Source organism: Cnephaeus nilssonii, assembly GCF_951640355.1.
Source record: "Cnephaeus nilssonii genome assembly, chromosome: 9".
Classification (NCBI taxonomy): Eukaryota; Metazoa; Chordata; class Mammalia; order Chiroptera; family Vespertilionidae; genus Cnephaeus; species Cnephaeus nilssonii.
In genome coordinates this window covers 55955476-55982758 of record NC_137080.1, presented here as the reverse complement: position 1 = coordinate 55982758, position 27283 = coordinate 55955476, and the positions used below count along the sequence as shown (strand labels likewise).

At 39.2% G+C, this 27283-nt stretch overlaps 1 protein-coding gene across 10 annotated transcripts in view; it reads right to left on the bottom strand.

The window, feature by feature from the left end:
• The window catches only part of SNAP91 (synaptosome associated protein 91), a 128979-nt gene that overhangs the window by 83993 nt on the left and 17703 nt on the right, over positions 1–27283 (bottom strand). For all 10 annotated transcript variants that reach the window (XR_013814001.1, XM_079780738.1, XM_079780737.1 and 7 more), the window contains exons 3-7: positions 10843–10985; positions 10129–10204; positions 9118–9220; positions 7002–7095; positions 5177–5288 (exon numbers count right to left, since the gene is read on the bottom strand). Coding sequence is in view for 9 of the 10 variants with exons in the window: in XM_079780738.1 (XP_079636864.1) it covers positions 5177–5288; positions 7002–7095; positions 9118–9220; positions 10129–10204; positions 10843–10985 (528 nt within the window). In the remaining variant the exon portion in view is untranslated. The remainder of the gene's footprint in view (positions 1–5176; positions 5289–7001; positions 7096–9117; positions 9221–10128; positions 10205–10842; positions 10986–27283) is intronic.

Sequence of the window (27283 nt, the reverse complement as noted above, 5' to 3'; positions counted from 1 at the left end):
AAAGATAACTGAGGTTTTAGATTTAAAAGTCTAATTATATATAAACAGAAACAAGGAGATTAGGAAGGGTAAATTCAAGAGTTCAGTTTTAGATCTTGCTGAGTTTTAGGTAAGAACACAATATCTAAATTTAAGTGTCTACAAATAAGAAGACATGCAAAACTAAAGCTCAGAATAAAGGTAAGAACCAACATACTAGATTTGGGACTCATCATAATGGAGATAATAGCTTTTTCAATGAAGAACACACAGAAACAGCAGAATGGTAAATGGCTAGAAAGGAACTTCAGCAAAAGCTCACATTTATGAGTGGTAAGGAAGAGTAAGATCAGCTAGCCAAAGAGAAATGGGAAAACCTATCTTATTTGGTTTACAGATAAACTGTCCCACCTGAAATAAAGGCATTATGGTTTTGAATTGCATTTTATGGGCAGGAATCTTTCCAAATCAAAGGCAAAATATACAAGAGCCCTGTATTCGATGTTGGGATTGGCTCACCCAGCCCCCATTCTTTCATTTTCTAGACTGATAAGAAGCCAGGGTTCTGCGAATTAGACCTGTGGGAGGCCTAGAAAGTGAAATTGAGGCAGAGCCATATTGCTTGTACCTTTACACCTGTTTCCTACAAGTGATAAAATGCTAGAAGTGAGAGTTTATCTTTCAGCAGCATTGCACTGTCTGCACTTAGGGGTTTTGAGGAGTAATTGTTATGATTGCAGCCACCTGACATGACTCCCTAATCCCTGGAGTATAGTTTCAGGTGTCCATTCTCCCGCTTCCTAGGGCCGCAAGGCAGTCGGGTGGTAGCAGCAGCGACTTTCTTTGAGCACACCTTAAAGTGGTGGCCTCAGTAGTAGCTCCCCTAGATTCAGTAGTCATCTCAGGAGGCTGAGCCTAGAACCAGTTCCTGCAGGCTTCCAATAATTACATGAGTACCTAACTCCCTGTATTAAATCTCTTTTATTTACAATATGTAGGGTACTTTCTGTTTTCTTGAATAGGTACAGTGTTTAATAACTGAAGTTGCTGTAGAAATCAGACCCTCGAAAATGTTAAAGATGGGAATCTTGGATTAGATAGGCAACCTGATTGGCTTTAATGGCAGCAATGTCCACCTGCAGCTATTGGAAAATTAGATTCTCATAGGCTGTGCTGCATAGGAGAAAAATAATTACTTAAATGATCACCTATCGTTTTCTGAAATGAGCACCCAGAATTAAGCTTATCAGAGCGAGCAGCTGCTGGGATAGAGTCCACCATGATGGGAACAAGGCAAACACAACTGTGGGGTGAGGGGCTGCTTCTGACTCCCCTGAAGAGCTTACAAAGGAAAATGACAGCACAGGATTTTAAATTATGGACGCAAGGCTCCATTCAGACTGTGATACTTCAAGCTGGCCTAAAATAACCTTATCTCTTGCAGACACAGGGCTGTCAGAGCTGAAAGTCAGATGAGTGTCTAATCCTGTGAGTTGCTGAATTATAACATATGTGGGTAAGTTAAATTTCCAGCCTCACCATGGTGTCCTTTGTGAAAATTAGGGATTTTATTGTAAAAGAAAATTGAAAACAAAACAAAACACTTGGGTAGATTCATCCAAAAATGAATCTATCCTTGCTGGAAAAAGCTTTTTCCCTCTTAGTCAGAAGAAGCTGGTCCTGCCTTGCTTGGAGATCCTGTAATCAACCCCTTTCATCAGAGAATGAAAATTCTCCTCATACCCTATCCTTCTACTTCTTATCCCCTTCCTTTTGTCAACTGCCTTGATAGAATGAAATTAGAATCCAGCAATTCCTGCATGCCCCAGGGAGACAAGCACAAAGTCGGACCCAGGAGGAAAAACCACACATGCTCCAAGAAGTACAAGAGTTTGTAGATTTATGTTGGCAGGATGATTGCCAGACAAAATGGAAGATACTGACTTAAATTTAAATGGTAAATAACAAATAATTTTTAGCATGAGCATGTCCCAAATATTGCATGGTATTTATTAATACAAAAAGAGTCACTCATGTTGATCTGAATACAAATTTAATGAGGCATCTTGCATTTTTCCCCCTCCTGAATCTGTCAGTCCTAATTGATAAAAATCTAGAGAAGTGGAATGAATTCTAAAGGTCTGAGCAGGAAAGAAGGCATATTACATTACAGTTAATAACATCATTGATAACATCGATTTGGGTGAGCATACAAAACGCGTGGATTCAAAATGCTAGCCTGAGCATCTGGGAGGGACTCAAACACAGTGGCTCTCAAACCGAAGTCCCCAGATGGGCAGCAACAGCACTGCTCAGGCCTCATTGGAAATGCAATTCTCAGGCCCTTCCCCAGACCTATGGATTTAGAAACTCCGGGTTAGGGTCGAGCAATCTGAATTTCAATAAGCTTTCCAGGTATTCTTAAGGAAGGTCCTAGAAACTCAGCCAAAGCACTTTTTTCTCATCTCCTGCAAAGAAACTGTTATCAGAGTGTGCACAAGGGAAAAAAAACATGCCCAGACTTTTCAGGGACACACAGACTCTAAGCTGATGCTACTCCCTGGGGACTCAAAATGTCACTCTATGTTCTATCAACCTGAGTAGGGGCTCTATGGAGATTAGGTGATAAAAGAAAACTATATCCCAGTGGATGCATGAAACCATCTGCGGTTATTGCCCCAGTTTCCTGAATGTATAGTTGGAATAGAAGTACTTTGAAACTAGCAGCGTCCTCACAATGGTTTCCTAATTTCTGCAAAGATACAGGGCTAGCATTCCATCAGATCCCCAGTTAACTTGCATATCTGGTTTGTGCAAAAGATGCATGGATGGTAGAGAGTAATAGTAGGTTACTGTAAACTTAATCAGGTGGTGACGCCTACTTGCAGAGATCCAGATGTGTTCTCCTTACCGGCGTAAAATCAGCACAGCTCCTGACACCTGACAGGCAACTCCCAAACCAGAAAATTCTTTTATCTCCAGCCAATAAACAGAGCTCATCATAAGTAGTTAGGTTTCATCTGGCAGGATGCCAATACACCCTCACTGTCTTATTTCAGGGATATCATCCTCTCTGGCTGTCATAAGCCCAGGAAATACCACTTTGATGACATTATCCTGATTGTATCTACTGGACAAGAATTTCAAGTATGCTAAGTGCCTTGATAAGATACATGCATATCAAAGGGTGAGAGACAGAATCTATGAAAGTTCAGGGACCTGCTACCTCAATGAAGTTTCTGAAGGTCCAAAGGTCCCCTCCCTGTGAAAGACAAATTGCTTCACCTTGCACCCCCTATAACCAAAACACAGGCAAAGTTGGCTGAGTTTTTTTTTGTTTGGAGGTGGCATATACAACATGTGTGTGCTGCTCTCAACAGAATATCTGGTACAGTATCAAATATGAAGAAGAATCCCGATGAAGGGAAGGCTCTGCAACAGCTCCAAACTGGAGTCACGTGGGCCTTTGCTCCTGCAGATCTAAAGGAACTCAAAGCATCTGCAGCAGCTCTGAATGCTGCAGAACGCCCTGGCATGCTCCACTAGGAATTTTAGGAGCCTCCAGTGCTTTGGAGCAGAGCCATGTCTTCTTCGGACAGTAACTAATATCTTTTGGAAAAATTGCTCTTGGCTTGCTTCTAGAGACTTAGATTCTGACCATAGAATATCAAGTAATCATGAGGCCTCAAGTGTTTTCTAAAATACAAAACCATAAAGTTGGACAAGTGCAAGAATACTCCATCATCAAACGGAAGTAGTGTATCAGAGGTCAGCCTCAAGCAGATCCTGGATCCCATGCAGGTTGTGTGAACACGGCTCGTATTCCCAGTACACCTCCTCTTCTGCACCGCCCTTTCTCCCTCAGATCATGCCTACGACCAGCTGACTGAGGGGCAATAGAACTCAAGCTTGGTTTACAGATGGTTCTCATGCTGGCACTAGTTGGAAGTAGTTTGCTGAATCATTATTATCTGCACAGAGGGGTGACCTTGACAGTGAAAGAAATCTTTTACTGCAGGGCAAGCTTTAAGTAGTGTATCTATCTGATTTTTTACTTTATGTCAAAGGAAATATGAGGATACATATGGAAATATACAAAAATATGTGCAGTAACTAACTGCTGGCCTTTTTACCAGGGACTTAAAAAATAAAATAAAATGGGAAGATTAGTGACAAGAGATCTGGACAAAAGGTAGTAGATGGACCGCTCAGAATGAATGAAGAGCATGAGACTATTTCTATCCCATGCAAATGCAGGCCAAAGGCAACCAAAAGACTCTCAATAATCAGGGGGTAAGGGGACTCCATAGGCTGATGAACAAAGTGCCACTGCTAAATCTTCAGTCTGCCAATACCCGAGATCAATGCTGGGCTTCCACCTTGGCACCATACTCCAGGGAGAATGGAGTCATCCACAAAGTAATAGGATAAGCATGGATTCCTAGGGAGGAGAGCAGTAATTTCTCTATACCATAACAGACGGTTTATCCTGAACGTGGATCTATCATCTCTGCCCATATTGCTCTGCCAGTACCACCATCTGTGGAATTACTCACCATCATCGTATCTCACACAACACTGCCTCTATTTTTACTGCACACGAAATGAGACAACAGACTCCACAGAATCCATCAGTCTTAACATGAATCCCATCCATCCAGAAGTGGCTGGCCTTACATAATGATGGGATGGCCTGCAGAAGAATCCATTTCTAACCTATTCTAAGAATATACCTTAAGAAGCTGGGGATTCTAGTGTACACTCTGAACCACTGATCACTACATAGGTCCAGGAACCTAGGCGCTAGAGTGGCCCCTCTCACTATTCTACCGACTGAGGTGGCAGTGGCTGCTTGTTTCCTGTACATCTCCAGGGGTGGCATCACAGGGAGTTATTAGCAGAATGGAGCAGTTATTTATCATTATGGGACTTATTCTGAGAGGCAAAGCTTATAACCTATTCCCTCCGTCATTCTGAAATTTTGTAAGCACCAAAATCCCTGTATAGAATCCCTTCCTGCCTAAAACATCTAGACTACTTCCTATTCCCTGAGCTGAATCCTTACATGTAAGAATACTCAGGGGGAATGTGACCGGAATGAATGGTATATTTAGATTTTCATGTATGAAGTCTGTGGTATCCAAATCTTTGCATCTGATACAGTCTTTATTCAAACATCATTCAGTAGTCTACTTACCAAGTAGGTTAATAACTCCATCATTGTAGCAAGCAAAAAGTTTGATAAGATCTTTGAAAAGAAGCATAAATGCAGCATTTATGACACCATTTGTTAGCTCATTTGGATGCACCTAGAAGAAAATGAGAAGTTAATATGTTAAATTGTATCATCAAATGACAATTTTTCTCAGAGCACATTAAAGTGTCTCAAATGATTACTAAGAAATTCATCTCTATTTTACAAATGTTGTGTAATTCTCTTAGTAACCCTACCAATATCAAAAGATGGATCGCATTTTTCTTGCTTTAAGTCAATGAAGTTAGTCCTATCAATTATAAGACATACATACACTCTATTTGATCAGTAATCCATAGATGGATCATATCCACCTTTTGAACATCTGGTCTTTTGCTGCTTTTACTATTTTTTATTACATTCTTCCACCTCCCCTATGTAATGTTCTCTGTCTGTGTAAGGGTTCAGGTTCCAGGGCCTGCAGTAACTCAGAGAGGAAGCACAGCATGGGAAATAGATACCTTATCAGCAACCCCTAAAGCAATTCTCAAGAATCATAGCATTTACGCATCTACCAAATACTCTAACCACCAAAATAAAGAAGAAGAATTTCTCCTCATTCCCAAATCCTCATTCACAAGCTCTGGTGGGTTTTTTTGTTTGTTTGTTTTGTTTTGTTTTGTTTTCACCTTTTATGACTTTTCTCTTTAGGACAGTATTATCGAAGGGAAGAAAAGCAAAGAAAAATAAATGTACAAAAAGAGGAAAAGATAAGCAATTCCATAAATACCTAGCTAAATCCTTACTATAAAATCTATCAAAAATAAGATAGTTTGCTGCTTTTACTGAAATGTCACAGGAGTTGGGTGTTGTGACTAGGATGCAATTATAAAGTGAACCATATCGTTGTAACAGAAATTTTAAATTATTAATATCTGAGGAAAATAGTTTTAAACAACCACCAAAAGAAAGAAAGCCTCCACGGAGGAGGCTTTCGAAAGGCCTTGTGCCAGAGCAGACAGCCAGCCAGCTCCCCCGCTTTGGCTTTTGATCGCGGGGGAGCTGGCCGGCTGTCCGCCGGTGCACCAGGCCTTCCGAAAGCCTCCGGCGCAGCCATGGCACAGACGCTGAGCTCGCGGCGCCAGTGGCGCCGCGAGCTCAGCGTCCTGCTGGCCCAATCAGCTACCCCGGCCACCCTGAGTCCCGCCCCCTGCGCCTCCTGCTGGCCCAATCGTGGGCATAGCGGAGTGATGGTAATTTACATATTACCATTTTATTATGTAGGATATCACAGCCAGGATATTGGTATTGATACAATCCACAAATCTTATCCGGATTTCCCCAATTTTATTTGTGTTCATGTGTGTGCGTATGTTTAGTTCTATATAATCTTACCACAGCCAACACACAGGAATGGTTTTAGAGACCAGCCAGGAAGAAGGACCAGGACAAAACAGAAATAATTCTCTTTGGTGGATGGTGTAATTTAGACGGTCTGTATAAAGTGGCTTCTAACAGCAGGCGGAGTCAGCTGCCTGCAGGTACATTTTGCACTACATTCTGTCAAAGACAACAGGAAATGGCCATCCTCCTCCAAACCTGGGGTTCCAAGAATGCATCACTCACATTTCCCCATGACTTAGTAAATACTTGGTAAACTGCTGGGACAATCTGCACAATCATCTCCACTGCACTAACAGCTTCAACTAAGGGCTTATCTAATGTAAATGAGGGAGATCTCAATATGCTTCCAGCTTTACCTGTAGCCCACCTTCAAATAAAAGACAATCCTGACTGTATAAGAAACATCTGCCAGTGAGATACATACATCAAATTCAAGCAGTGCATCGATTTGTCCCTGCAGTATTGGCATACTCTTTAGTAGCTTTTCTGGAACCATTGTTCTCATTACACCATCAGCCCTACAATTTTTTAAAAAGAGAAAAAGATAAAACTTCCTTGTACATGAAAAATTCAAGACCACACACATATTGTTCTAAGCTGTTTCCCCCGCTATTTCCTTGTTAATCATGTGGGATGATTTTGAGACATGAAGAGGTTGTAGTTGACCCCGCTCTCTGTACTACTTCCTTTTATCCATTCTTATTTTTCAACCACACAGGCAACAGAGGAAGAGAGCCATGTGGTCTGGATATTTAGAAGTCAGTTGAATTTCTAAATGGATTCTTTTAAATATTTAACCTAGATAACTGTATTCAAAATATAAGTTTCCTAAATGCCAGTTTGTTTGTTTCTGAGAAAGAGAGAAAACATGTCATGGAAATCTTCAAAACCTGTAGGCCTGGGAGTCCAGATGTTATACTATGAACCATCAGTGAAGAAAAATGCATGTTGATAGGCACAGTTTGGTCAAAAAGAGATAAGTGTTTAACGAGCCACATAGAATGAAACCGGAAATTAGTGCCCGAGGGTGCCTCAGAGCAGGCAATGAACCCTGGACCCACCGCTTAGGGAGCCCCTGCATGCAAGGGATGGTCAAGCAGTGGCAGTACTGCAATGGGTGAGGAAAATGTGATGTGAACAGGCCGATGATGGCAATTTTCAAGGTCTTTCTCACTTCAATGGTAGGAAAAGTATCCCAAAGTGTCCTGATGTGCATAAAAGGGGGAGAAGTTTCTGAGAAGGTGTGGGCTTGTGGTGGAGAGGCCACAACCCATCTGAGAACATCAACAATGATTGCCCAGGGCCATCTTAGCAGGCAGAGGAAGGTGCCTGGACTAGAATAATCTCTAATAAGAAGGGGTTGAAGTAAGAATCTTCATTTTATAAATGTTCACCCACAAGAAACTAACTTATTTTGAATAGGTAAGCTTATTATTGTTCATCACCATGATTTAAAAAGTTCAAAGCTAAGGCTGGGCAAGCTATTAGAAGAATAGAGTTAAATCTTTTTGTGTGGATCCCTGAAACTAAAATATTAAACCTTCTACAATACCTTGTCATTTTTTCAAGTTAGAAAAAATCACAAGATTTACACAAATTTTTGACTGAACATTTCAGATTAAACTCAAACGTCTATTTAGAAGGAAATAAATGTTAATTAAGAATTAAAATGTTTCTGTTTCAATGAGGCTTTCTTAACCAATGGTTAGTATTAATAATTAGTTCAATTATGGTGTGTGTGTGTGTGTGTGTGTGTGTGTGTGTGTGTGTGTGTAATACCAGGGCGGTATTACCTCTTGAAAAGAGATCTCCACCGTGTACACATTTCAGTTTAACCTCAATCAAAATACATTGAAATAATTATTGTCAACTTCAGTCACTGCTCTTTTAATTAAAATTTGTTCAAATTCTCTCCATTTAAAATTGAAGAGATTATATATATATATATATATATATATATATATATATAGAGAGAGAGAGAGAGAGAGAGAGAGAGAGAGAGAGGCCAGATTATTATGATCTCTGAACGCATAATAATCTGGCCACTCAGTATATTTGTATCTCAAATGGGTACCAAAAGTATTCTAGACTTTTGCTGGAGATCAACCACCTATTTGCCCTGAACTTTCTATCAGCCAGTGCAAAGGGGAAAACTGATCAGGTGCACGATTTATAGTATCTTTGATATCAAATAAATGAGGTACTCAAGAGAAGTGCACTGAGTGGCCAGATTATTATGCGTTCAGAGATCTTAATAATCTGGCCACTCAGTGTATATATGTTTAAGAATTTTGAATTGATTTTAATAAACAAAATGTTATACCAGAGCATCATGTCAGATTTTATGCATGATATATAAAGTAATGCATATTATAACCTCAAGACTAACTTCTATAATATTATTGAGTTTCTTTTTCAAGCATTTATAAACAGAGCCTTCATAATCAAAATTATTTGGCACTTAAGATTAATTAAAAGAAATTAAGTATGCTTTCAAAAACTCTTTCTGCTCAAATAAATAGGAGAAAGAAACAACATACCCTTTCTTCACCCTGGCAAAATCAAATGCCATCTGTCTGTACGAGAAAGCTTTTTCATTTAAATATCTACTATAGCGCCTTATGAAGGTAGACATATCATAACCTGGGGAAGGAGCGGAGAAAATAAAATTAATAAAATACCTTCAATTGTGCTTTGCTTAGTACCAATTTCTTTTAACTCCCCAGTGTAACTAATCCTAGGATGCGGTCAATAAGTGTATCAGACAAGCCTCATTTAAAATACTACTGCAGTCTACGGCCATACCACCCTGAACGCGCCCGATCTCGTCTAAAATACTACTGCAGGCAAAAATGCTTTTGCCATGAGACATTGCAAGACTATTCAGTTTAGTTATGCTATCATCCTTGAACAGAATGTCTATTCTGATTTTTCCTTGCAGTTTTGTTCACTGTTTCAAATAACAGATTGTTTTAGACTTAATATGTGCAACTCTCTGAGAACTCTCCACTTGCTTGGTGTGCCTGCCTTATATGTAATAGCAACCAGCAAATATGATGAATGAGCAGATGAATGCCATTTGAACTCTATTCATTTATAAAGAACACTCCTTCAGGACTGTTACCTGTTTTTTAAATTGGGAAAGTACCTTTCATTTCACTACTTCTTGCACAATTATAAACAAACAACTGTGGGTCTAGCACAACCACTGTTACTATTTAAGGTAAACACTAGGAAGACAAAAATAAAGTTTACATAATTTACATGCTGAGTTACTTTAACAATGAGATATTTAAAAACTAGTATAAACTACCTATATTCAGGGTGTCCCACAATTATTCATTCCAAGTGTACATATACTTTGGGTTAAATGTGAAAAGAAAGAAACATCAATTGAGCTATCAAAAAATGTATGTACACCCTATACTTTTCATTTTTTCTTAAACACACAGTTATAATGATTTTGTATTAATAACTTCATTTCAAAAATAAAAATAATTTGACACAATAAACATTAGCAAAAAAAAAAGATAAAACATAAATATTCTCACCATGGGATCCACTTTTGTCCAAAAAATTGCTGAGATTGAATAGTGTATTTCTAGAGGCCAAATACTGAATAAATCTCTGAAAAACAAAAAATAGAATCAAACACCAATGTCCTCAAATCATACTTTTAAATAATTTCTGATACTAAAGGGAATTTTTATTTTTACAAATTGTCACTCTTTTCTTTTACTCAGTTATAAATCTTCCTAGTCTCCTGACTTTCTCTGAAGGGGGGAAAGGACTGAATAATACTTACTGAGTTAGAACTAAATTGTATGATCTTTCATTTCTATATATATTAGAAACACTATAATTTAATAAGATTCAGTATGCATCCTATACAAAGTAGGAAACTTTTATATTATTAATATTTTCCAAAATTAAACATGTTTATGAGAGCAATTTTCACTTAAAGGCACAAAGGAATAATTCCTATGGGAAAAATAATTTTATTGTCCCTTTTCCCTCACATTTTTGCCCACTAATACATTGACATGGTAAATACATTTAGATACCAGCAATACTGAATACTTAGATATCTATAATAAAATGTCTAACCACATTTGCTTTTTGAAAAATAGTAAAATAGAAGATTAAAATTGTACTCTAGAAGAATATGAACCAAGATTTCCTCTTCTTTTTCTGCTAATTAGTGAAAACCCTCTCCCACAAAAGCCTCATTCCCCACCAAAAATAGACAAGTTTACTTGGTTTACCTCATTTCCATGCACCATGAGATGATGTGTTGTGACTAAAGCTTTAAATACAACCACCCAGCTACTGTTTGTTGCTCGCTCAAAGAGCGTGTCGGCCATCTGAGGAATATTAACATTGGTCTCATTGGTAGCCTGGATCAAGTCTATGAACATATAGAAGATATCAGTCAATTATATTTGTCATTACATACAAAAACTCATTTCAAATGTTAAACATTTAAACCTGTTCACTAAAATGAATTCAAAATTGCTTTGAAAATAGTTAATAAAAATTTTAAAAGTTAAACTGTATTATTTTTACACATATATTGATGTGTTTTTTCTTGAGCTTATTTTTTTTTCTATTGAATCCTCTTCTAAATTTTATGTGTTTTCTATTACCAATGTCATTTTTTAAAAGTACAAACTCCAGGAAAGCTAAGCCTCATATTAATCATCTTTGTTATCCCTCCAAGCATAATTGTCTCAGACATGTGGACACTTACTCTATGCATCATTTGAAGTCAATAACACACATGTATTTTTTGAAACACAAGAGCTAAAAGCATATTTCATTTGGATTTTAATTTTGATGGTTATTAATAAATACATTTGTCACATAAGTGTCAGAATGAGAGCAAATAGTAAAAGGAAAGAATTTTACTACGCCCATCTAAGCTTTCAAAGAACATCATGCATGCATTAAATTACTATAATTTGACTCTAGTTTCTAAGAGAGTAAAACTTTATAATAAATTCACTATCCTACATATTATCAGTATGATTCCAGGTCTATCTCAGGGGAAATTTTTTTTACAGTGGCCAAGAGGCGCTGCCCAGCATTCAGAAAACATGGTGAGTATTGTCAAAAAGCTAGCAGAGGCAACCCAAGATCACAGGCTTACAAAAGGAATCTAAGCCACACCGGGGCAGTGAGAAATGAAGAGGAAACAACACCTTAGACTTCTTTTGCATGCCACACCCACCATTCAGAGAACTGCGTGTGATTCCCATTTCCTAGGAAATCCCATGCAACCAACACAGAGGCAAACCCATGCTTTACTCAAAATCCACACTCAGTAATCATCGAGCTATGTATTTGTTTTATGCACTTCTCTATTTTATCATAAATAAGGTTTTAAAAAGTTGATACTCCATCACTGAAGTCGCTATTAATTTCTTAAAGGGTATCTATAACTGTTCTGAGTTACAAGTGGACCAAACCAGGCTCATTTCTGACTTTATTTTAAATTCCATTCATCATCCCTGTCCCCTTAACGCCCCTCCCTCAACATTTTCCTCTATTCATCCTTCAAGAAATCTTTCCTGGTCCCTTTTAAACGTAGCCCCCTGTGACCTCTCTCTGTTTTAAAACTTGAGGCGCTTTGTTCTTGCTGGGTGTTCAGATTAGATGCATAATCATCCTAAGTTCCTGCCATACCAAAGCTCCTGGAAGATGGAAACAGTCATGCCAATGTCTTGTTTCCTGTGCAGCACTTCACAGAACACAATGCACGGTAAACATCTGCTGAGCGAAATGTATAAAAGCTATACTTTAGCCCCAAATATAAGCAGTTCTTTGAAAAAGAAAAACCACTATGCTCTCGCATTGTTTTCTGAGACAATACCATGGGACTAATTGAAATTCTGTTCCAGTCATAAATTCTTCTATTTGTTTATTTACTGAACTTGGCTCAGGGAACACAGAAATGCACTGCTGGTCAGAGGAGACAAAAGCATGATCAGATAATAGAGAAACCCCTCTAAGAGATGAGTAAAGAGAGGCAAAATAATAGAGCAGAAAGAGCCCCGGGCCAGAACCCCGCTCAGTCCCTGCCTAGGTGTGTGACTCTCAGCAAATTAATATCCCTTTGAATCAGGTCCTCATCTTTTAAATTGGGGTAATAATTACTACTTTTCAGGGCTATTATAAGAATTGCAAGTGGTCTGAACAAAGTAGGTGCCCAAAATAAATGTTTGTAAATATTGTTACACATATACTGCATTATGAAAATGCAGTGAGATAGTAGAAAAGATCCCATGGGAGGGACCCTAAACTCAGCTATGACCTGCGACAGGAATGAGAAGTACATTTTTAGCAAATTTGCAAAGTGTGGAGCCATAAGAGGTGCTGTGTCCTTGGACAAATGTGGGGGTCTCAGCGCTAGGTGTGGGCAGGTGGTGGGGAGAAACTTAACTAAAGAGCGAGGGAATGGCCGGTGAGGGATCTCACACATGACATTAAAGAGTTTGGATTTCACCCTATGGACTAAGGGGACTCTTGGAAAAGTACCAATAAAATTTCACTTTTAGAGTCAACCACGTTATTCAGCAACTACTAAATACTATCTGCAAGGTAAGCAGAAGCACAGGATGAGGAATAATCATCTTTGCCTGGAGATACTAGAAGACATTAAAAAGCCCAGTTGAGAGTCAGATGAGGTGAGCTTAAACTAAACTAGTAGTGGAGATAGGGGGAGATAATGAATGGGGAACAGAAAGGTATTTATGAGGCATCACTGACAGGATTTGCAGGTGAGTACATGGATATGAAGAGGTGAAGGGAAAAGAAATCCTGAACAAGTCCAGGTTTCTGGTTTCAGGTCCAGTTAATGCTTTTCACTGAAATTAAAAGAGAGTTGTTTCAAAGGAGATATGAACTACTAGAGGCCCGGTGCATGAAATTCGTGCACGGGGGCTTGGTGGGGGATGTCCCTCAGCCTGGCCTGCACGCTCTCCAATCTGGGATCCCTTTCACAATCCAGGACCAGTGGCTCCTAACTGCTCCCCTGCTGGCCTGATCGCCCCCAACTGCCCTCCCCTGCCAGTCTGATCACTCCCAACTGCCCTCCCCTGCCAGCTTGATCACCTCCTAACTGCCCTCCCCTGCCAACCTGATCACCCCTAACTGCTCTCCCCTGCTGGTCTGATCGCCCCCTAACTGATAGCTCCCCCGTGCCAGCCTGATCGCCCCTAACTGCTTGCTCCCCTGTCAGCCTGATCACCCCTAACCGCCTCTGCCTTGGCCCCTGCCACTGTGGCTTTGTCTGGAAGGAAGTTGGACATCCAGAAGATATCTGGTTGACTCGTCTAATTAGCATATTACCCTTTTATTAGTATAGATTTTGGACATGATATATTTGAAATAGCTGCTGGAGATCTAATTTGACCAATGGATTTTAATGTAACAGTATAAATGTTCACTGACATGGTTTCAGATTCAACATTACAATTTAAATTTAAGAAACTACCACTTAGAGAGTTGTGGTGTAGTATCAAGAATGTCCTGAAAAGGCTATTAAAATGGTTCTCTCTTTTCTAATTGTGTATCTGTGTGAGGCCATATTTTCCTCATATATTTCAACCAAAACAACATATTCCAACAACCTGTATACAGAAACAGATATGAGCAACCATCTTCTTTGGAACAGGATATTAAAGAGATGTGTAAAAATATAAAGCCAAACATACCACTCTTCTCACTACAGTCCTTGTTATAGTAAATAATTATTTTTCTCTGAAAGTATTTTTAGTGCTAACTTATCAATTGGTTTATTATTGTTATTTTAAAAAGGAAAATATTTAAAGACTTTCTGTTTTGATGTCAAATACAGTAATTATCTAAAGACATAAATCACATAAACAAAAACTTTGAATTCCTCAATAATTTAAGAGTACAAAAAAGGTCTGAGAACAAACAGCTTGAGAGCTGCTTTTCTTGGTATATGCCTAAAAAGGGAATTGCTAGGTTGTAGGGCATGCACATACTTTACAAAATGCTTTTACACAGTAATTGCACCAAGTATATGCTCATCAGTAGTTTATATGAGTTTCTACTGCTTTACTTTCCCACCAAATAAGGGTTTTCATTTAAAGAATTTCAAATAATTCAACAAAACAAAGTATGAACATAAACATGCAAAAAAAAAATTATTGAAAATTGTGAGAATCTAAATGTGAAATATCTCTGTCATATTTGAAATTCTTAGGATTGAAAGTCTTAGTTGAATTTTGGGAGACAGATATAGTATCTTTTGAGTAGTTTTAAAAATAGCTTTATTGAAGTATAATTGACATACAAAAAAACAGCAAATATTTAAAATATACTATTTGGTAAGTTTTTACAAACATATGCACCATAAAACTATCAGCAAAATCTAGACAATGAACATATCCATCACCTCCTAAAGGTTTCCTCAAGCTTTTTTATAATTCCTCCTTCCTGCCCCTCCCCATCTCCATCCCTGTGTCCCTTAATAATCACCAATATGCTGTCAGCCACTTTACATTAGTTTTTGTTTTCTAAATTTTCTTTTCTTTTCTTTTTTTTTTTTTAATATATTTTATTGATTTTTACAGGGAGGAAGGGAGAGGGATAGAGAGCTAGAAACGTCGATGAGAGAGAAACATGGACCAGCTGCCTCCTGCACACCCCCTACTGGGGATGTGCCCGCAACCAAGGTATATGCCCTTGACCGGAATCGAACCTGGGACCTTCCAGTCCGCAGACCGACGCTCTATCCACTGAGCCAAACCGGTTTCGGCCTAAATTTTCTATAAAGCAAATCATATTTTGGGTCACAGGGGACAAGTCTTCTTTCACTCAGCATAATTATTTTGAGACTTGTTTTCCAATATCAATAGTTTATTCCTTTTTATTGGTGAGGTGTGCTCATTATATGGACATACCAAAACTCTGTGTCCATTCACCTACTAATGGACATTTGGGAAGGCTGCAGGTTTTGGTTACTACATGTAAAACTGCTATGAACATTTGTGTACAAGTATTTGTATGAACATATGCTTTAATTTTCCTTTGAGTAATAGCTGAGTGGAATATTTAAGTTATTTGAAAGTAAATATTTAAGAAACTGCCAAACTACTTCCATCCTGGTTGTATCATGTTACATTCTCACCAGCAGGGTATGAGCGGTCCAGTTTTTGCTGTTGTTTCATTGTTGCCATTCCAACAGGTGTGACAGGGTATCTCCTTGTGGTTTTTCTTTGCATTTCCCTGATGACTAATAATGTTAGACATTATTTTTCATATGCTTTTCATTAGTTTATTTGTCATTGGCATACATTCTTTGCCCATTTTTATTGGATTGTTTGTTTCCTATTATTTAGTTACTAGAGGCCTGGTGCATGAAATTCGTGCACGGGGGAGGGGGGTGTCCCTCAGCCCAGCCTGCACCCTCTCCAATCTGGGACCCCTCGAGGGATGTCCGACTGCCCGTAAACAATCCAGGACTGCTGGCTCCCAACTGCTTGCCTGCCTGCCTTTCTGATTGCCCCTAACCACTTCTGCCTGCCAGCCTGATCACCCCCTAACCACTCCCATGCCAGCCTGATTGATGTCTAATTGCTCCCCTGCCAGCCTGTTTGCCCCCAACTTCCCTCCTCTGCTGGCCTGGTCACCCCTAACTGCCCTCCCCTACAGGCTTGATCACCCCCAACTGCCCTCCCTTGCAGGCCTGGTCCCTCCCAACTGCCCTCCCCTGCTGGCCATCTTGTGTCCACATGGGGGCAGGATCTTTGACCACATGGGGGCAGCCATCTTGTGTGTTGGAGTGATGGTCAATCTGCATATTACTCTTTTATTAAATAGGATAGAAGCCTGGTGCATGGGTGGGGGCCAGCTGGTTTGCCCTGAAGGGTGTTCTGGATCAGGGTGGGGGTTCCCTTGGGGTGTGGGGCGGCCTGGGTGAAGGGCCTGTGGTGGTTTGCAGGCCGGCCATGCCCCCCAGTGAACCAAGTGGAGGCCCCAGTATCTAGGATTTATTTATCTTCTATAATTGAAACTTTGTAGCCTTAAGCGGAGGCCTGGGCCGGCCAGCGTGTGTGAAAATCTTGGCTTCCTCCATCGCTGGGGAAACCCAAGCCTCCCTCCTGCTCTCTCCATGGCCGTAGCCATCTTGGTTGGGTTAATTTGCATACTTGCTCCTGATTGGCTGATGGGCGTGGCTTGTGGGTGTGGCAGAGTGATGGTTAATTTGCATATTACTCTTTTATTAGATAGTATTCTGAATCAAATCCTCTATGAGATACATGATTTGTAAATATTTTCTTCAAGTCTGTGACTTCCCTTTTCATTCTCTCAACAGTGGCTTTCAGAGAACAGAAGTATTTAATAGAAAGTCCTATTTATTAAGTTTTTCTTTTATGGATTATCACATAAGAAATTGTTAAGTCAAGGTCACAAAGTTTTTCTCCTATGCTTCTAGAAGTTTAAAAATTTTATGGTTGTAAAGTTAGATCTATAATATATTGTTAGTTTTTATAAATGGTCTGAGGTATGAATATATGGTCCTTTCTGCATTGTAATGTCAAATTGTTCCAGCATCATTTGTTGAAAAAATGATTCTTTTCCCACTGAATTGCCTTTGAACCTCTGTCAAAAATTAATTGGCCACATATCTTTGGGTCTATTTCAGGATTCTGTTATTTTGATTGATCTATTTGTCTATCTTTACCCCGATACCATGCTATCTTGATCAATGTATATTTATAACAATTCTTGAAATTGGGTAGTGTTAGCCCTCCAACTTGGTTTCTTTTCAAAATTGGTTTGGCTCTTTTAGATCCTTTGTATTTTCACATGAGTTTTAAACTGAATTTATCAACTTAAAAAAATGTCTGCTGGGATTTTGATGGGGATTATGTTAAATCTCTATATGAATTTGGGGTGAACTGGCATCTTAACAACATTGAGTCTTCCCATCCATGTGCACAGTCTGTCTCTCCATTTATTTAGATCTGCTTTAACTTGTCTCAGCAATGTTTACAGTTTTTAGTAGATTTTGCTGATAGTTTGATGGGTGCATATGTTTATTGAAACTTACCAAATAGTATACTTTATGTTTGTCCAGTTTTTTGTCTGTCAATTATTAGGTCAAAAAGGCTATTTTTAGTATTTCAGTGTTAGGTATATTTTGCCAGATACATTCTCAAAGTATTTCATATTCTTTGATTATTTCGTAAATTGTATTATTTTCATTTAAATTTCTAAATGTTCACTGCCAATTTTGAGAAATACAACTTATTTTTCTATTTTGACTTTGTATCCTGCAACTTTGCTAAACTCACTTACGAGTTCTTTTTGGTAGATTCCATCATATTTTTTCACAGATAATCATGTTATTTGTGACAAAGTCAGTTTTACTTGCAATCTTGATATGTTTGTTTTGTTTTGTGTGTTTTTTATTTATGGCACTGGCTAGAATCTCCTGTAATTTGAATAAAAATGGTGAGAGAGGACATCCCTGTCTTTTTCTGATCTTCAGAGGAAAGCATTCATCTTTCACTCTTAAGTGTGATGTGAGCTAAAAGTTTTTCTTAGATGTTCAATTGTTTTATGTTGGGTTGGGAAAGTGCCCTTCTAATCCCAGTTTGCTGAGAGCTTTTAGCATGAATGGATCTAGTATTTTGTCAAATCTATTTTTGGCATTTATTGAGATGATCATATAGTTTTATAATGTCTGTTATTATGTTGAATTACATTAATTAATTTTCAACCTTGCATTCTTGGTCATGATGTTTTATCTGTTAGTGGATTTGATTCGATAAAATTTTGCAAAAATTTCATGTGAGGGATATTGGTCTATTATTTTTCTTTTCTTAGAATGTCTTCATCTGGTTTGGGGATCAGTGTAACACTGGCCTCATAGAGTAAGTTCTGAAGTATTGTCTCATCTTCAATTTTCTGGGAGAATTTTATAGAATTAGTATTACCTCTTTTTAAAATGTTTGGTACAACTTACTAATGAAGTCATCTGGACCTGGAGAGTTCTCTATGTTAGACAACCTTTAAAAAAATCCACAATAAATCAATTTATTTAATAGATATAGAGTTACTCAGATTATTTTAGGTATTTCTGAATGAGCCTTGGTAGTTTGTGCCTTTCAACAAGTTTGTCCTTTTCATACAAGTTGAGAATTTATTGGCATCAAGTTGTTAGCCGTATTTCCTTATTGTCCTTCTGTAGAATCAGTAGTAATGTCTCTTTTCTCATAATTACCTGATATTGATCATTTATTTCTTCTTTCATTTTTTTCTGATTGGTCTAGGAAAAGGCCTTTCAATTTTATCTGTCTTTTCAAAGGACCCTCTCCCTCTCCACAATTCAGGAAACCATTAGGATGCAGCTGGGTCCTCCATCCACCCTTTGCTATGGCCTGGAAACTCTCTCATGGCAGTAAGCTGGGACAACCCTAGAATTCACCTAGTCTGTTTTCCATCTCTTAAGGATGATGGTCCTTTACTGCCTGATGTCCAATATATTTAAAAGTTACTTGATAAACTTTGTGCCGTTTCTCAGTTGTTTCAGGAAGGAAGATAAATACAGAACCTGTTACTTCCATCTTTCCACAAAGTATAAGTCTCTCCTTTTTGGTGGCTTTAAGCAACTGAAAATATGTTACAAAATCTATCTGAGGCAAATTATCATCATCAAAATAAGAGAATATAATAAATAGATATAAGTGGGAAGATAACTTTAACTTTTAGGAGTTGTAAATAATTGTTCACTAAAATAAGAAAATGTCAACAAACCTAAATAGCTCTCAAATTTGTGATCACCTACTTTTCCCCCCACTACTATGTGAGACTCTTGGGAGAACTGTGGCAAGTCTAGGCAGGTCTGGACATGTAAAATGAAATGACTTAGTGAGGGTTTAGGTGGGAGATATGCCTAAAGGGGAAGCACTAGGAGGTACATAATTGAGACAAAGGTGGAACAGCAATAGCAAGAAGTGATGACCCTCAACTGTTAACTGTAGATGACACAGATGAATGGGGTAGAAAACAAAAGAATGAACACCCGCCTGAGAGTTTACAGAGATAAAGGGAGAAGTTTGTAAATGTGCCCAATATGATAAATAGCATTTGCAGAATTTAACCACAGTATCTTTTTTCAAATAAATTATTCTTTAAATTTAAAAGTACAAACCGTGAGCTTTAAAATTTTTCACTTACCCTAGTCAATATAGCTGGATAAAAACTTTATTTGTATTTTTATATTACTACATGCAAACTGGAATGTAATCTAGTTTCTAAATTATTTAGGTAATTTCTTTCATTTTCAATAAAAGTATGTATATTTTGTAATCACTCTGTAGTCCTTTGTAGAAATATATACCCCTCAAGCCCTCTTATTTGTTCCCCTATAGAATTATGGCAGATTCAAAATTAGAAGATGCAGTATATGTACAGCATAGACAAGTCATTCAGTTAAGACTTTGGAGCCAGACCAGACCCAGTTTAATTATAATCTGTTACTTAATAACTGTCTGATCTTGAGCAAAGTTGCCCCTCTTAACCTCCATTTCTGTATTACTATGATGAGGATAATAATAGCACCTATGTGACAGCTGTTTTATTAAAGTGGGTAAGGGAAGCAAAGAATCTAGAGCCTGATACATTATAAGGGAAAGATATCAAAGTACTAGCACAGAGCCTGATACACTATATCCACCCCTTATAGTGTATCAGGCTCTGTGCTAGACTGGTTGCATTAAACTTCTTTCTTTTTTCTTTCTTTCTACCTATTATATATTTATCAAAAATACATATGGATATATAGCATACTATCCTATCCTATATAATAAAAGCCTAGTGGCCAAATGACAGAAAGACCAGAATGACCAGTGGACCAGTCACTATGATGTGCACTGACCACTAGGGGGCAGACGCTCAACGCAGGAGCTGCCCCCTGGTCATCAGTATGCTCCCACTGTGGGAGCACCGCTTGACTGACTGTGATGAGTGGTGCTCCCACAGCGGGCCATCCTTGCAGGCCACGCCCCCCCCCCCCACTAGTGCAAGAATCCTGTGCACCAGGCCTCTAGTACATATATAATATAGTATACAATAATAGGGATAGATACACAATTATAATTAGATCCACCCTTTGGCTACCTATATCAAAAGACTTGGCATACTATGTAAATGAACTCAGTTAATTCATTCATTAACAAATATTTTCTGAATGCTTATCATGTGTCAGGCCCCGTTCTATCAGCTGGAGATACCGTAGTGAACAAAACAGATAGCATCTGCCTTCATAGATCATACTTCCGAATGGAGGGCACAAACACCTAGAGATACAACGTCAGGCAGAGATAAGTACTGTGATAAGAAATAAAGTAAGGGGGTACAAAGTAATAGCGGGTACTATTTTGTAATAATAGAGTGATCAGGAAAGGCCTCCCCAAGAAAATGATATTTAAGTAGTCCTAAAGGCATTGAGGAAGCCAGTCATTCAGTCATCTTTGGAAGAAATGTTTCATGAAGAGCAAACAGCACATGCAAAGGTCCTGAGGTGAGGACGTGCCTGAAAGGTTAAAGAAACAGCAAGAAAGCCAATGTTTCTGGAGAACAGCAAGGGAGAAAGTGGCAGAAAGAGAACTGACCAAACCAGGTAACAATGCATTACAGCTCAGGAAGGACTTGGTATTTCATTGAAATGCAATGGGAAGTTGTTTGAGGGTTTTGATCAGGGAAAGGATGTAACCCAACTTATATTCTGAAGAATTACTATCGTGGCTATATGGAGCATGAACTGGATGGGCGGAGTGAAGTTAGGGGATAAAGGTACCTCTATTGTCTGAAACACCTAAAAAGATGTCCTCAGAGTTATGCCAACATTTAAGCATCATGGCAAACTATACCTTCAAAGTGCTCTAAACATGGGCCAGTTTGAGATGCAGGCAACAGCAACTTTTCAAAATGAACATTATAAACTGCCATGATTCTTCGGACCAATTCGGGTAGAGGAGAGACTGGCCATGATGCTTCCCGAATGCAGCATCACGACGCACAGAGCTTCGCGAAGCCAGCACAAGTGCCCAGCCACCTGCCTGCACAACTGGGCCCAGGGCGTGTCCCACTATTGCTTGGGATGGGGGGAGGGAGCGAGGACGCAGTCCATGTGCCAAACATTGCATCCTCAGTTAACTCCAGAGTGGTAGAATATTATTAGGACAAAAATTACAAGTTTACTTTTTGCCTTTTAGGATCTGTACACAGCTGGTTCTTGTCATTGACAATGTCACTGTTAGGGAAAGCACTGGATTTCTTTAGCATAGTGTCTTCATTCAGGAGGTGATCACATCTGTCCACGGGCCATAACACGACATTGCTCTTATAGTTTATCCTCTTCCGATGGTTTTCCACTGGAGCAGAATTAGGCAGCAATTGCAGTCATCCTGGTAAGGGATGATGTTGGCTGGGGATGAATGGTGTCAGGGGAGGTGGGAGGTGACAAGTGGTTGGATCTATCTGTGTTTTACAGATAGGCAGAACCAACAGGTTTTCCTGGTTGACTGCATGTGGGGTAGGAGAGAAAGAAAGGAGTCAACAATGGCATTAATGATTTAAGCCACTGGATGGATGAAGTTGCTATCAACTGAGATTCAGATGACAGACATGATATAAAAACATAGCTTTGAGGGGAAGATAAAGAGTTCAGCCTTGGATGTATTGAGTGTAAGAGTCAAAATGTTTTCAAACTCATGAAATTTGCCTCCATGGTTTGTCCAGCTTTACATTAGGCTATGGTGATCTGCAGTCTCTCCTTTTACCCTTCCAATACAGCCCCTTTAAAATTTAGCCTTGGCATTTTTATACCCTTGGTAATTTCCTTGTGCAGGCCCTCGTTATCACTTGACTCTCCAATATCTCTATCTAGCCTACATTTTCCCTAGTGTAGCCATTTCCCACATAGCCAGATGTATATTCTTGAAAAACAAATGTGATATTGGAAGTCTCTTGTTAAAAACTCTGCATTGGCGTCCTAGCCGATTTGGCTCAGTGGATAGAGCATCAGCCTGCAGACTGAAGGGTCCCAGGTTCCATTCTGGTCAAGGACACATGCCCGGGTTGTGAGCTCAAACCCCAGTAGGGGGCGTGTAGGAGGCAGCCAATCAATGATTCTCTCTCATCATTGATGTTTCTCTCTTTCCCTCTCCTTTCCTCTCTGAAATCAATAAAAAATATATTAAACAACAACTCTGCATTGGCTCCTTGCTGCTTTATAAAGTAAAACTAGGGTCCACCTGTATGATTCTTAACGACACAGCCCACCCTACCTCTCTTTTCTTTTCCCTACACACTATGTCATGCACATAATGCTTCTTTGTCTGGAAAATTCCTATGTCTCCCAATAGCCAGCCAAACATTTCCACTTCAGAAAAGCCTTTCCTGACTCCTCTCAGGCAAAATTGGCCATTTCCACAATACACCAGGCGTCCCTTCACTGTATTGCTTATAATGGAGTATTATTATGGGCTTGTTTACATGTCTGTCCTATGAGGCTCTCCGTCTAGGCTGCTGTGTCTTATCTCTATTTTTTCATAGAATCTCCTGAGGCCGTAGGTTCCTGGAAGACCCTCTGCTTAACTTAGCCCCTGATGAAATCAAATGTTTCTCTGAGTTAGCAAAGGTACCTGTTCTTCAAGACCTTTCAGCACCAGATGTTGCCACTCATCATGGCTCAGGGCAGAGCTTAGAACACCCTCTCCCATCCCATCTGCAACATTAGGGACTAAACCCTCTAGGACCACCCAGAGAAAGGGCAGCCGGGGGTAGGCCAAATCAGCTTGATGGCAGAGGAGCTATCATGGTCACTACACTGTCTGCCATCCCTTTACTTTCATTTATATTGAGGTCTTTAAAACAAGCCTATGGAACTACATGACACAGCTTTCAAATAATCTATAATAACAAAAGCGTAATATGCTAATTAGACCGGACGTCCTTCTGAACGTCCTTCTGGATAAAGCTGGGGCTGCGAGGGAAGCCCGGGTCCTGGTTGCCAGAGGGAAGCCGGTGCCAGCAGCCGGGGAAGGGAAGGCCTACTCTTGTACAAATTTCATACATCGGGCCTCTACTCATCCAATAAAAACCTTGAAATTAAAATTTCTATTTTGGCACTCATACCAAATTATCAAACCATAAGAGCTAGCAAGCCAACACCTAGCAGAATAGTCTCTGGTCCTCAATAAACATTTGTTGAATAAAGCAATAATAAAGAATCTCAATACGTTTTTCTCATCCAGAGAATGGTAAAAAATTATAATTACTAGAAAATATAAACACAAAACAAGTGCTAACAATGGAAACGTCCAAATAATTTTGGGATAAATCTTTTTTTAAATCTGGTAAAAAAGTAACTCATTTCAGAGTGATGGTGTTCCCTTCACTTTGTAATCTAAGTACAAAGGCCAAGAGAGAAGATAGTAAAGAAAAGAATTTATATGCATAAATATAAATTTAAACAAGAACTGGGACGGGGTGGGTTAGAAGGGGGTCAATGGGGGAAAAGAGGGACATCTGTAATATTTTAAACAATAAAGATAACTTTAAAAAAAGAATGAGGTCTGAAATTTAGAAAACAATCAAAAAATCATCTTTGACATCATTTCTCAAAAAATATGGAAGAAAAAAAGCACATTTTTAATTTTCTATTAATCCACGTCAAATACTGGTTTCCAAATCTCCCATTTCTTCAGGTCAGTTACCTCATCTTTCAGTATTTTCTATTTTACACATTCTATTTTGACATTTAATTCTCCACATTTTCTTCAGGTTATAAATTTTGTCTTAGGTGGTTTGCTATAATATTCTTCATTTTTTTCCCTTTTACTTCCTTTCCATTTTTTATCATTTACCTTATTTTCATTTCATATTTTAAAAGTTTTTATTAATCATAACAATTTCCTTCTACTCCACCTTATTGCTACACAATTAAATTTTTCTTTGTATTTATGATTAGTATAAAAAATACTCTCAGGTAAGTTTTCTTGAACATAAGGATAAAAGGGAGCGTCATAATATACTTAGGGCTTTCCAAATGATTATGGACACAGAGCATGAACTTAATTTAAATATTTTAAATTTTTTCAGGGAGTACTTCCTCTTGAGAAATAAATAATATTGTGACTTAAGACAAATGTACCTCTGCTTTGCACAGCTTTTTAAGAGACCTGTGGTCTCATTCATTATCCTCCTTTTCCTGCATAACTCAATAGAGCAGAACATATCTTGAGATGTCAAACTTAGGGAGCACTTGTTCAAAGAAGATTTGTAGGTCCAACAAAACACAATTCAGCTCGATTACACATTAATAACAAAATAACTCTCTGCTAAAGCAATAGATACACTGAACATGTTTTGTTTAGTTGGTTATATCTATACTGACTGATATGTACCTCCAAGGAAAGAAGGCTGACAGTACAAAACCCATTGCACTTTTCATAGGAGTAAGTTTGGAAACAAGAATAGTGAATCTTTAGCTCAAGAGAAACAGTTAAGTTTTTATTAAAATATGTTTTTATTGATTTTAGAAAGAGAGGAAGGGAGAGGGGAAGAGAGAGAGAAACATCCATCAGGAGCCTCCTGCATGACCCCCACTGGGGATTTAGCCAAAACCCAGACATGTACCCTGAACAGGAACCTAACCAGCCAATCAGTGAGCCACACCAGCCAGGGCAAGGTAAATTTTGTAATTTTGACAACTTCTGCTTTTCTATCTCATATCCTTACACTCTTCAATTTTATCTCTTCTGCTGTACACCATAAGAAAAATACATAGTATCAGTTTGGTTCTCCTATTAACTACAGTCCAAAAATAATTATTAAATTAGCAGGGGAAATACATTAATATTTCTAAAAATGGTTATATTGTAGAGAAAGTTCTTAAACTACAATGTAACAGTTTTATATAAGATAGCCAACAATACATATAATGAGTCATAAAGGTGCAGAAATTGTTAATATTCCATTTCTTATGCATTTCAACTCTAATGATCTTTTTAAAAAATTGATTTTAAAGAGAGAGGAAGGGAGGAAGAAAGTGATGGAGGAAGCGGGGAGAGAGGGAGACAGAAAGAGAAAGAGGGAGAGGGAGAGGGAGAGAGAGAGGGAGAGGAAGAGGGAGAGGGAGAGGGAGAGGGAGAGGGAGAGAGGGACACAGAAAGAAAACATTGATTTGTTGTTCCACTTATTTTTGTATCATTGGTTGCTTCTTTTATGTGCCCTGACCAGGACTGAACCTGCAACCTTGGTGCAATGGGACAACACTCTAACCAACTGAACAACCTGGCCAGGGATCAACTCTAATGATCTTACTACTGATAATTAATTCTTGAGATTTTAAGATTAAACATTTAACTAAAAAATGGTACTCTCAAGACAAGGCAAATGTTTGTTCTTTTCACATTTTTAACAGCCAACTTTAGCAATTATAATCTATCCTACCTAATAACATGGTAATATGCAAATTACCATCACTCCGCTACGCCCACGATTGGGCCGTTGGGAGGCTGGGGGCGGGACTCAGGGTGGCTGATTGGGCTGGTGGGGGGCAGGGACTCACGAGTCCCCGCCCCCCGTTCCTCCTGCCGGCCCCAACGGCCGGCGCTGCGGGAGGACCCATGGGGCTGGCGGAAGCCGCCGGTGGAGGAACTTGGGGTGGCTGATTGCGTGGCTGCCGGCACCAGTTTTCCGCCAGCACCAGTTTTCCTCTGGCCACCCGCCGATCGGAGTGCCTTCTGCCAGCGTGATCAGCCACCCCGAGTTCCTCCACCCGGTGCCTTCCGCCAGCGTGATCAGCCACCCCGAGTTCCTCCACCGCCACTGGTGGAGGAACTCGGGGTGGCTGATCATGCTGGCAGAAGGCACTCCGATCGGCGGGTGGCCAGAGGAAAACTGGTGTTGGAGGAACTCAGAATGGCCGATCGCACTGGCGGAAGGCACACCGATCGGCGGGTGGCCAGAGGAAATGGTGCTGGAGGAACTCAGGGTGGCCGATCGTGCTGGCGGAAGGCACACCGATCGGCGGGTGGCCAGAGGAAAACTGGTGCTGGCAGAAAACTGGTGCCAGCAGCCAGGTGAAGGAAGGTCTTTTGCACGAAACTTCGTGCAACGGGCTTCTAGTATATATATAAAAAGCCAGAGACCGTAATGACTATAACGACCCTAATGACTGGGCCACTAGTGGTAAAATAAAGGAGTCTGGAGCAAATCATCAAGAGGCATAACTGATGAGGGGTGAGACTGGCTCAAAAATAGTTATTTGTATCCACCCTCTCTACCCCCTTCCCCCCCCCCCCCCCATTAAACAGAGAAGGGTCTCTGCAGGGGTTTTGTCCATCTAGCTAATTAGCTAACCTGCCTTCAGATCTCACCCTGTCTTTAATTCCCCAAAACAATCATATGGTGAGTAAAATTGTCATTATTTACAGATGACATGATACTGTACATATACAGAACCTAAAGATTCCACCAAAAAAAGATAAATAAATTCAGTAAAATATCAGGATACAAAATAAATATCCAGAAATCAGTTCCATTTTTATACACCCAAAATGCACTATCAGAAAGGGAAACAAAACAAAACAAAACCATCCCATTCACAAATGCTTCAAAAGGAATAAAATACCTAGGAATAAACTTAACCAAGGA